The sequence below is a fragment of the Aquarana catesbeiana genome, linkage group LG01 (assembly GCF_042186555.1).
Source record: "Aquarana catesbeiana isolate 2022-GZ linkage group LG01, ASM4218655v1, whole genome shotgun sequence".
Lineage (NCBI taxonomy): Eukaryota > Metazoa > Chordata > Amphibia > Anura > Ranidae > Aquarana > Aquarana catesbeiana.
The window spans coordinates 878770170-878782867 of NC_133324.1; the positions used below are offsets into that span (position 1 = coordinate 878770170).

The 12698-nt window shown below is 42.3% G+C and overlaps 1 protein-coding gene across 1 annotated transcript in view; it reads left to right on the forward strand.

The window, feature by feature from the left end:
- The window catches only part of MAN2B2 (mannosidase alpha class 2B member 2), a 106052-nt gene that overhangs the window by 10490 nt on the left and 82864 nt on the right, over nt 1–12698 (forward strand). The window contains exon 4 of the mRNA XM_073610441.1: nt 2101–2273. Within this exon, the coding sequence (XP_073466542.1) occupies nt 2101–2273 (173 nt within the window). The remainder of the gene's footprint in view (nt 1–2100; nt 2274–12698) is intronic.

Consider the following 12698-nt stretch of genomic DNA (forward strand, 5'->3'; position numbering starts at 1 on the left):
AAACAAGCATGGAATTTACACCAGAGATAAAATGATAATCCTGCCACTTTATAAAACTCTGGTTCGGCCACATCTGGAGTATTCCGTCCAGTTCTGGTCACCAATCTTCAGGAAGGATGTGCTGGATCTGGAGAGAGTCCAGAGAAGGACAACACAATTAATAAGGGGACCTCAATTACGAGCAACGACTACAAGCACTAAATGTATTCTCCCTGGAGAAGAGACGCTTGAGAAGAGGTCTGATAGCGATATACAAATATATCTCAAGGGTGATCCCAGTGTAGGCAGGAAGCTTTTCCGTCTCAGGGAGTATAGACACAGGGCCACTGAATGAGATTTAACCTTAAGCTATGCAGGGAGGTTTTCACTGTCAGCATAAGAATGTGGAACTCTCTTCCACAATCTGTGGAGTCAGCAGGAAGTATTGATAGTTTTAAAAGACTCTTGGACATTCATCTTAGTGAACACAATATACTGGGATATGGGAAATGATTATCAACATGATCACACATCATGTTGTAAAGCGCTGCACAAACTGTTGGCGCTATATAAACCCTGTATAATAATAATAATAATACACCAAGTACACTGGATGGACTAGTGTCTTTATTCAACCTTACCATCTATGAAACTATGTTAATGTCAGGATCTTTAAAGCGGTTGTATACCCGCACAAATTTTTAATTTTTTTAAAAACCTGTAAGGCAAAAGGCATAATGAGCTAGTATGCACCGCATACTAGCTCATTATGAGATACTTCATTTAGAATGAGGTGTCGGCAGCTGATCTTGGTTACCGCTGAGGGAGCTGACATTTTCCCTCGGCGTGTCTTCCGAGTTCGTGGCTCCGGTGATGTGAGTGACCGGAGCAGCGATGTCATCACTCCCACGCATGTGCATGGGAGACTTCTTCCCGGCAAGGTCTGGCAGCGTCTGCCGGACCCTCAGCCGGACCTTCACAGCGCATGCGCCACTGACGTCAGCGGCTGCATGCAAAGTGAATGTCTCCTAAACCATATAGGTTTAGGAGATATTCAATTTACCTACAGGTAAGCTTTATTATAGGCTTACCTGTAGGTAAAAATATAAAAAAGGGTATACAACCACTTTAACAAAATAGATCCTTAGGCAGTTGGATCGTGTCTACACCTGCGACTACAATGTAATGTGTATGGCCAGGTTTACTGGACTTTATCTTCCATACATTTCAAAAGTGAACCTATCTGAGAAATATGGGGACTGACATTATTTCTTATCAACTGGCTGTTATGCTGACTCAGTAACTTCAATACATTTTGAGGGAGTTACCAAAAAATGTGCAGATTTGGAAAATCAGACAAAGATTGGAAATTCTTTATCTGCATACATGGGTCAGCGAATGAAAATATTGAAGAAACATGGTGAGTATGACATCAGAGTAGAAAAGTAAAGGTCGGGAATGGTAGACCTCATGCTTTTTCAGAACAGGTTTCATTGCATTCCCTACTACTGTCTGAGACTGTGGGAAATGGGAGTGGATCAGGTTGGGGAGCATTGAAGGCAAGTTAAATTTGTCTTGAACTTCAGTTGGAAAAATTGACATACAGTGCCCTGATGTATTTGCTGTGAATGACATGATGCCCCCCACCCTCCTCAATTCTCTCCCTCACATTCCTCAATTTTTTTTTTATATATTATTTTCATTCCTAACTTCTGGAGGGAGAACATGGGAGTCATACTGTTACTGGTGCCCCATAAAAGGTCCCAACCCTGCTGTTATGCCATACGTAGATTATGACACCTGCATTGGCTCCTACGAGGAACCTACTCCCAGGCAATGCCGACATATGGTTATGGGTCAAACCCCCACAACCCATGTGTCAGGATTTTGAAAAAGTAGGTTATAGGATTTTAATCCTCAAGCACCAACTAAAAAAAATAGTTCTCTGTTATATGGAATTTTATGACCTGTCTAAACAACAATCAAAATGTCTCACCCAATTCATGATGTCTAATGCTTTACCCTGTCACTTTTAAAGTTTGTTATATTTTGCAAAAACCTAAAATAAAGCATTTAAAAGAAAAACAAATGTATACTAATCAGCATTCTGTGTTTTCACAGAGGGACACGGCTTTTTGTATGAAACATTCGGAGTAAGACCTCAGTTTTCCTGGCATGTGGATCCATTTGGGGCTTCAGCCACTTCACCAACACTCTTTTCCATGGCTGGATTCAATGTTCACCTCATCTCCCGCATAGATTATGACCTAAAAGCTGCTATGCAGGATTCCAAGGTACCCGTGTAGACTGGATTATTTTTTTTAAGTTTCTGCCATGGAGGACGAACTGTAATGCCTTAGAAAGCCATAAGCATCCTCCTAAAAGAAGGCCATAATAAATTTGGCCACAGTTTGCAGCTTCTAATCTGTATGTGAGTTTACACCAAGTTATAATTTGTGCCAACTAGAATGGGAAGTGCTTGATATTGGGATTAAGAAAAAAAAAAAAGAAAAGGCAATTACTTATTAGCTATGCCCTTTGATTTAGAGAAAGAAGATTAGGCATTTCAACAAATATGTACTTCAGACAGAGCAAAGGCCAAAATGGGCATTAGAATCATGGTGGGTGCCAGCAGTGTAGCAGTATGAACATTTTTGGGTGACTTTCTCACTTCTGGTTCTTTGAGAGAGATTTGCAGTGTGTTACCAGCATAACATAGCCATAGACTTGAGACGATAATCATAAAATCCACCTGCCAAGTATTTGTTCAGTGCCTTAATACGCTCACGTGTATTAGCACACATCCATGCTCTGTGCATACAGCCTTAGCACCAGCTTAATCTCGGAAGCAATAATAATTGGCCAGGACAATTGAAATCAGCCTACTGGAGCTTGCCCTTAGATCTGTCATTCAGGAGTTTGTCCAAATATCATTAAGCTCATAGAGATGTGATTGTTGCCTGCTCAAAGCATTTTATGCCTATGCACACTTTATCTTTAGGAATTTTGCCAGTTATGGCAACAAGTCTGGTTATGTACAAGACAGCTGATTTGGCTAACCTAACATCTTTTTATCATGTACAAAAGCTATAACATACCACAGATGCGCAAACAGATACCAGACAAACTGATTTTTCAGTGTGGAGGAAAATCATATATGACACAGCACAAAGGGTTGGACAATGGAATTGCTGTGACTACATTACTAGCACACATAGATGTGCACACAGGGTGTGCCGGTTGTGCCCGGGCACACCCTAATCACCCTGTGCTGTGCAGACTCGCCTTGCCATTCACTATACACGTCAGTTTGTAAATGAACAGGAAGCTGCTCAGCACAGAGCATTTATCCATTTGTTCACTTTCCAGTGCAGCTGAGGCCACAGATAAAGGACTGGGGAATCTGTCTCAAAAGTGACACATCAAAGGTCTGTGTAGACCCCTGGTATTTCACCAAAGCCCCCCATTGGTGTTCCTCCAAAGATTGTAAAAAAATATAAAAAAAAACAATATTATAAAAAGTAATAAAGTACTGACCCTGTCCACTGTCCTACTGACACCAATTTCTGCCATACTGACACCATCCACTGCTCTAATGACAATGGATGGTGACACGGACTTAGTGGAAGGAGACAATCAGCCCACATCCCTGTGTTCATATACAATAGAAAATTTTTTCCTCTTAATTGGGATTTTAAAGGGCGGAAGTCTCCAAAAAGTATAACAAAAAATATAAAAGAATGTAAAATTTTATTATATCAAAAAATTAAAAGCATAACACATACTGAATAGAGAATAGCAAATAAAGAAAAAAATAATATAGATGCCAAAATGTACAAATGATGGTAATACAGCAAGGATATACAAGACAGGTCGACGGAACTACACTTAAATCACAGAAGCTGTTTAAGCAAAGGAGCTAATTGACAACGCGTTTCGAGGTATTTTATAGTGATTGCGACCTCTTCTTCAGGGGATGGAGGTAAGGTGTATATTTGTCTGAGGAACATTTTTGTAAAAAAAGGAGACAAGAAAAGACACACAGTAGAACATATTATATATCAAGAATAATGCATATATATAACTATTTACATGGTAAAGATATTATAGTATAATTGAAAGAACCTATTCTAACCATAATATTGCAAGATCAACATCACATGGCATCCAATTTAGGAGAAGGGGAAGGAGAGGATGGTTAACCACCGGGGTCCAGAACCGAATATCAGCGCCACTGCCGCGAGACCGAGATCGTCAGCAGATCATGACCGGGCACAAAGGGCGTCGCGTCCGTCAGCTAGATAGTAAATTATCTTGTTAGCTAAGGGCTGAGCAGGGTATGTATAAAGAAAGATTGTCCCAAGAGGTACTCTCATAGTTTATTAAACATACCCCCTAATGGTAAATTTGAAACAAGGGGCTCTGATAGGTGTTTCATCATACATACCTATTGATGTGTAGGGACTAAGGTTATCTCTACTCTGGCTCCAAAGATGGATGTCCATCAGCTGATAACACTCCGAGTGATTGGGATTATGGAGATGTTATAGACTGAAGACAAGGAAAAAAGAGAGAGTAGCATGGTAAAAAGTATTGCTCAAATAGGTATTTTTCTCTTATATGCAAACATCTGCAAGAGTCGGGTAAGCATACCTAAAAATGCATAGTGAGTAGTTAATCCCTGTGCTAGCTCACATAAAGGTGTTGTCTATAGTAGCTAATGGATCTCAAGAGCTGTAATCCAGGAGGAGATAGCAATAGAGCGCCTATGGTCAGCAGCTACAATGAAGAAAAGAGAGAGCATGAATGCTAGTGGTAAGTGCAGGCTCTTGAATAAAGAGCACATAATCTATTAGTGTCATAAACTACAGAGACAGTACCTAGCCCTTAGCTAACAAGATAATTTACTATCTAGCTGACGGATGCGACGCCCTTTGTGCCCGGTCCTGATCTGCTGACGATCTCGGTCTCGCGGCAGTGGCGCTGATATTCGGTTCTGGACCCCGGTGGCTAACCATCCTCTCCTTCCCCTTCTCCTAAATCGGATGCCATGTGATGTTGATCTTGCAATATTATGGTTATAATACGTTCTTGCAATTATACTATAATATCTTTACCATGTAAATAGTTGTATATATGCATTATTCTTGATATATAATATGTTCTACTGTGTGTCTTTTCTTGTCTCCTTTTTTACAAAAATGTTCCTCAGACGGATATACACCTTACCTCCATCCCCTGAAGAAGAGGTCGCAATCACTATAAAATACCTCGAAATGCGTTGGGCCTGCACTGTCAATTAGCTCCTTTGCTTAACATAACTGCTCTAATGACTGACAACATCCACTGTCCTTCTGACCTTAACTTCTGCTCTACTGACACCCTCCACTGCTCTACTGAAACTGTCCATGTTTTATACATTTTAAAATGTGTATGTATGTGTGTGTGTGTGTGCACACATGCTATCAGAAAGATGGGAGATTTTCAGGAAAATCATTGCATTTTGAATAACATGCTCGCACTTTTGAGTGTTATAACTGTCACCCACATCCATTAAATTTACCGTATTTTTGTTAGATCTGATTAAAAATGTGGTCAGCTTTGGAACAGTGTTTTCAAAACTCATGAATGCATGCACTTCTACAGCATATGTAAGTGTATAAAAAAAATCCAAACTATACCTTATGCTTGGCTCATATATGAATTTTAAATTCCATAACGTTACAATTTATTTTTTCAAGCAAGAACTTACAGTACCTCCTGGAGGTCTTGGAACACTGCTTAAAATGAAAGTGATTTTATTATATAAAATACAAATAAAAGTATTTTAATGCTCTTGCTGTTCTTTTAACATTTTTTCCTCTCTTCTTGGTCTGCTAACTGTGTTCTGGCCACTCTGGCTGTCTTTCAGGTATGTGGGTGACCCCTATGTCTGTTGGGACCTATGGAGTCCTGCTAAAGTTTACAGTTCATATGTGCTCCAGTTTAGATCTAAAACCCTATGTGAAGCTGCTCCGAGCACCCGTGAGGGACACAGAGCCAAAGCCATTTGGACTTGGGAGACGCTGTCAATCACTGCTATGGAGGAGGAGGAGTGGTTTTTGCTCAGTGTTCCACTTGCTGCATCTCTGTGTGCAGCGCTGGGAATGGCTGCACATAAGGTTGTAGTTCTAAACCAGAGCAGGCATGAAGTGGAGAATTTGGTGAGTTTCTGTAGGTCACAAGTGGGCACATGGGGACACCCACATACCTGAAGTCGGCCAGCGCAGCCAGGGGGCATTAGGTGCAGCAAGAAAAAAAGAGAAATTTAAAAAAAAGAATATCATTAGCATGTGAGTCCTACTATAAAAATTACATAAAAAAGGCTTTAATATCATAGTTATATAGTAGGTGAGGTTGAAAAAAGACACAAGTCCATCAAGTCCAACCTATGTGTGTGATTATATATCAATTACATTGTATATCCTTGTATGTTGCGGTCGTTCAGGTGCTTATCTAATAGTTTCTTGAGACTGTTGATGCCCCCCGCTGAGACCACCGCCTGTGGAAGGGAATTCCACATACTTGCCGCTCTTACAGTAAAGAACCCTCTACGTGGTTTAAGGTTAACCACTTGCCGACCGCCGCACGACTATATACGTCGACAGAGCGGCACGGGCAGGCAAAAGGACTTACAGGTACGTCCTTGCCTGCCCGCGGGTGGGGGATCGCTCCCAGCCAATGGGATCATTTCCCTGCCTCTGTATTGTACACAGAGGCAGAGGAAATGATGTCATCTCTCCTCGGCTCGGTATTTTCCGTTCCGGGCCGAGGAGAGAAGACTGCAATGTAAGTGCACAACACACACACACACAGTAGAACATGCCAGGCACACAAAACACCCCGATTCCCCCCCCCCCGATCGCCCCCGATCCCCCCCCCCCCAATCACCCCCCCCCCCCCCCGTCACAAACTGACACCAAGCAGGTTTTTTTTTTTTTTTCTGATTACTGTATTGGTGTCAGTTTGTGACAGTTACAGTGTTAGGGCAGTGAGTGTTAGGCCCCCTTTAGGTCTAGGATACCCCCTAACCCCCCCTAATAAAGTTTTAACCCCTTGATCACCCCCCGTCACCAGTGTCGCTAAGCGATCATTTTTCTGATCGCTGTATTAGTGTCGCTGGTGACGCTAGTTAGTGAGGTAAATATTTAGGTTCGCCGTCAGCGTTTTATAGCGACAGGGACCCCCATATACTACCTAATAAATGTTTTAACCCCTTGATTGCCCCCTAGTTAACCCTTTCACCACTGATCACTGTATAACCGTTACGGGTGACGCTGGTTAGTTCGTTTATTTTTTATAGTGTCAGGGCACCCGCCGTTTATTACCGAATAAAGATTTAGCCCCCTGATCGCCCGGCGGTGATATGCGTCGCCCCAGGCAGCGTCAGATTAGCGCCAGTACTGCTAACACCCACGCACGCAGCATACGCCTCCCTTAGTGGTATAGTATCTGTACAGATCAATATCTGATCCGATCAGATCTATACAAGCGTCCCCAGCAGTTTAGGGTTCCCAAAAACACAGTGTTAGCGGGATCAGCCCAGATACCTGCTAGCACCTGCGTTTTGCCCCTCCGCCCGGCTCGGCCCAGCCCACCCAAGTGCAGTATCGATCGATCACTGTCACTTACAAAACACTAAACGCATAACTGCAGCGTTCGCAGAGTCAGGCCTGATCCCTGCGATCGCTAACAGTTTTTTTGGTAGCGTTTTGGTGAAATGGCAAGCACCAGCCCCAGGCAGCGTCAGGTTAGTGCCAGTAGCGCTAACACCCACGCACGCACCGTACAGCTCCCTTAGTGGTATAGTATCTGAACGCATCAATATCTGATCCGATCAGATCTATACTAGCGTCCCCAGCAGTTTAGGATTCCCAAAAACGCAGTGTTAGCGGGATCAGCCCAGATACCTGCTAGCACCTGCGTTTTGCCCCTCCGCCCGGCCCAGCCCAGCCCACCCAAGTGCAGTATCGATCGATCACTGTCACTTACAAAACACTAAACGCATAACTGCAGCGTTCGCAGAGTCAGGCCTGATCCCTGCGATCGCTAACAGTTTTTTTGGTAGCGTTTTGGTGAACTGGCAAGCACCAGCCCCAGGCAGCGTCAGGTTAGTGCCAGTAGCGCTAACACCCACGCACGCACCGTACACCTCCCTTAGTGGTATAGTATCTGAACTGATCAATATCTGATCTGATCCGATCAGATCTATACTGGCGTCCCCAGCAGTTTAGGGTTCCCAAAAACGCAGTGTTAGTGGGATCAGCCCAGATACCTGCTAGCACCTGCGTTTTGCCCCTCCGCCCGGCCCAGCCCACCCAAGTGCAGTATCGATCGATCACTGTCACTTACAAAACACTAAACGCATAACTGCAGCGTTCGCAGAGTCAGGCCTGATCCCTGCGATCGTTAACAGTTTTTTTGGTAGCGTTTTGGTGAACTGGCAAGCGCCAGCGGCCTAGTACACCCTGGTCATAGTCAAACCAGCACTGCAGTAACACTTGATGACGTGGCGAGTCCCATAAGTGCAGTTCAAGCTGGTGAGGTGGCAAGCACAAGTAGTGTCCCGCTGCCACCAAGAAGACAAACACAGGCCCGTCGTGCCCATAGTGCCCTTCCTGCTGCATTCGCCAATCCTAATTGGGAACCCACCACTTCTGCAGCGCCCGTACTTCCCCCATTCACATCCCCAACCAAATGCAGTCGGCTGCATGAGAGGCATTTTCTTTATGTCCTCCCGAGTACCCCTACCCAACGAACCCCCCCAAAAAAGATGTTGTGTCTGCAGCAAGCGCGGATATAGGCGTGACACCCTCTATTATTGTCCCTCCTGTCCTGACAATCCTGGTCTTTGCATTGGTGAATGTTTTGAACGCTACCATTCACTAGCTGAGTATTAGCGTAGGGTACAGCATTGCACAGACTAGACACACTTTCACAGGGTCTCCCAAGATGCCATCGCATTTTGAGAGACCCGAACCTGGAACCGGTTACAGTTATAAAAGTTACAGTTACAAAAAAAGTGTAAAAAAAAAAAAAAAAAAAACACAAACAAAAATATAAAATAAAAAATAATAGTTGTCGTTTTATTGTTCTCTCTCTATTCTCTCTCTCTCTATTCTCTATATTGTTCTGCTCTTTTTTACTGTATTCTATTCTGCAATGTTTTATTGTTATTATGTTTTATCATGTTTGCTTTTCAGGTATGCAATTTTTTATACTTTACCGTTTACTGTGCTTTATTGTTAACCATTTTTTTGTCTTCAGGTACAGCATTCACGACTTTGAGTGGTTATACCAGAATGATGCTTGCAGGTTTAGGTATCATCTTGGTATCATTCTTTTCAGCCAGCGGTCGGCTTTCATGTAAAAGCAATCCTAGTGGCTAATTAGCCTCTAGACTGCTTTTACAAGCAGTGGGAGAGAATGCCCCCCCCCCCCCCATCGTCTTCCGTGTTTTTCTCTGGCTCTCCTGTCTCAACAGGGAACCTGAGAATGCAGCCGGTGATTCAGCCAGCTGACCATAGAGCTGATCAGAGACCAGAGTGGCTCCAAACATCTCTATGGCCTAAGAAACCGGAAGCTACGAGCATTTTATGACTTAGATTTCGCCGGATGTAAATAGCGCCATTGGGAAATTGGGGAAGCATTTTATCACACCGATCTTGGTGTGGTCAGATGCTTTGAGGGCAGAGGAGAAATCTAGGGTCTAATAGACCCCAATTTTTTCAAAAAAGAGTACCTGTCACTGCCTATTGCTATCATAGGGGATATTTACATTCCCTGAGATAACAGTAAAAATGATTAAAAAAAAAAAAAAATTAAAGGAACAGTTTTAAAATAAAATAAAAAAAATAATAAAGAAAAAAAAAAAAAAAAGCACCCCTGTCCCCCCTGCTCTCGCGCTAAGGCGAACGCAAGCGTCGGTCTGGCGTCAAATGTAAACAGCAATTGCACCATGCATGTGAGGTATCACCGCGACGGTCAGATCGAGGGCAGTAATTTTAGCAGTAGACCTCCTCTGTAAATCTAAAGTGGTAACCTGTAAAGGCTTTTAAAGGCTTTTAAAAATGTATTTATTTTGTTGCCACTGCACGTTTGTGCGCAATTGTAAAGCATGTCATGTTTGGTATCCATGTACTCGGCCTAAGATCATCTTTTTTATTTCATCAAACATTTGGGCAATATAGTGTGTTTTAGTGCATTTAAATGTAAAAAAGTGTGTTTTTTCCCCAAAAAATGCGTTTGAAAAATCGCTGCGCAAATACTGTGTGAAAAAAAAAAATTAAACACCCACCATTTTAATCTGTAGGGCATTTGCTTTAAAAAAATATATAATGTGTGGGGGTTCAAAGTAATTTTCTTGCAAAAAAAAAATAATTTTTTCATGTAATCAAAAAGTGTCAGAAAGGGCTTTGTCTTTAAGTGGTTAGAAGAGTGGGTGATGTGTGACATAAGCTTCTAAATGTTGTGCATAAAATGCCAGGACAGTTCAAACCCCCCCCAAATGACCCCATTTTGGAAAGTAGACACCCCAAGCTATTTGCAGAGAGGCATGTCGAGTCCATGGAATATTTTATATTGTGACACAAGTTGCGGGAAAGAGACAAATTTTTTTTTTTTTTTTTTGCACAAAGTTGTCACTAAATTATATATTGCTCAAACATGCCATGGGAATATGTGAAATTACACCCCAAAATACATTCTGCTGCTTCTCCTGAGTACAGGGATACCACATGTGTGGGACTTTTTGGGAGCCTAGCCGCGTATGGGACCCCGAAAACCAAGCACCGCCTTCAGGCTTTCTAAGGGCGTAAATTTTTGATTTCACTCTTCACTGCCTATCACAGTCTCGGAGGCCATGGAATGCCCAGGTGGCACAAACCCCCCCCCCAAATGACCCCATTTTGGAAAGTAGACACCCAAAGCTATTTGCTGAGCGGTATAGTGAGTATTTTGCAGACCTCACTTTTTGTCACAAAGTTTTGAAAATTAAAAAAAGAAAAAAAAAATTTTTTTTTTTGTCTTTCTTCATTTTCAAAAACAAATGAGAGCTGCAAAATACTCACCATGCCTCTCAGCAAATAGCTTGGGGTGTCTACTTTCCAAAATGGGGTCATTTGGGGGGGTTTAAGCCACCTGGGCATTCCATGACCTCCGAAACTGTGATAGGCAGTGAAGAGTGAAATCAAAAATGTACACCCTTAGAAATCCTGAAGGCGGTGATTGGTTTTCGGGGTCCCGTACGCGGCTAGGCTCCTAAAAAGTCCCACACATGTGGTATCCCCGTACTCAAGAGAAGCAGCAGAATGTATTTTGGGGTGCAATTCCACATATGCCCATGACCTGTGTGAGCAATATATCATTTAGTGACAACTTTGTGCAAAAAAAAAAAAAAAAAATAATAAATTGTCACTTTCCCGCAACTTGTGTCAAAATATAAAATATTCCACGGACTCAACATGCCTCTCAGCAAATAGCTTGGGGTGTCTACTTTCCAAAATGGGGTCATTTGGGGGGGGTTTGTGCCATCTGGGCATTTTATGGCCTTCAAAACTGTGATAGGTAGTGAGGAGTAAAATCAAAAATGTACGCCCTTAGAAATCCTGAAGGCAGTGATTGGTTTTCGGGGCCCCGTATGCGGCTAGGCTCCCAAAAAGTCCCACACATGTGGTATCCCCATACTCAGGAGAAGCAGCTAAATGTATTTTGGGGTGCAATTCCACATATGCCCATGGCCTGTGTGAGCAATATATCATTTAGTGACAACTTTTTGTAATTTTTTTTTTTTTTTTTTGTCATTATTCAATCACTTGGGACAAAAAAAATGAATATTCAATGGGCTCAACATGCCTCTCAGCAATTTCCTTGGGGTGTCTACTTTCCAAAATGGGGTCATTTGTGGGGGTTTTGTACTGCCCTGCCATTTTAGCACCTCAAGAAACGACATAGGCAGTCATAAATTAAAGGCTGTGTAAATTCCAGAAAATGTACCCTAGATTGTAGGCGCTATAACTTTTGCGCAAACCAATAAATATACACTTATTGACATTTTTTTTACCAAAGACATGTGGCCAAATACATTTTGGCCTAAATGTATGACTAAAATTGAGTTTATTGGATTTTTTTTTAGAACAAAAAGTAGAAAATATCATTTTTTTTCAAAATTTTCGGTCTTTTTCCGTGTATAGCGCAAAAAATAAAAACGGCAGAGGTGATCAAATACCATCAAAAGAAAGCTCTATTTGTGGGAAGAAAAGGACGCAAATTTCGTTTAGTTACAGCATTGCATGACCGCGCAATTAGCAGTTAAAGCGACGCAGTGCCAAATTGTAAAAAGTGCTCTGGTCAGGAAGGGGGTAAATCCTTCCGGGGCTGAAGTGGTTAAACCTCTTTTCTTCTAATTTTAATGAGTGGCCACGTGTCTTGTTAAACTCCCTTTCACGGAAAAGTTTTATCCCTATTGTAGGGTCACCAGTATGGTATTTATAAATTGAAATCCTATCCCCTCTCAAGCGTCTCTTCTCCAGAGAGAATAAGTTCAGTGCTCGCAACCTTTCCTCATAACTAATATCCTCCAGACCCTTTATTAGCTTTGTTGCCCTTCTTTGTACTCGCTCCATTTCCAGTACATCCTTCCTGAGGACTAGTGAAAAGAACTGGACAGCATACTCCAGGTG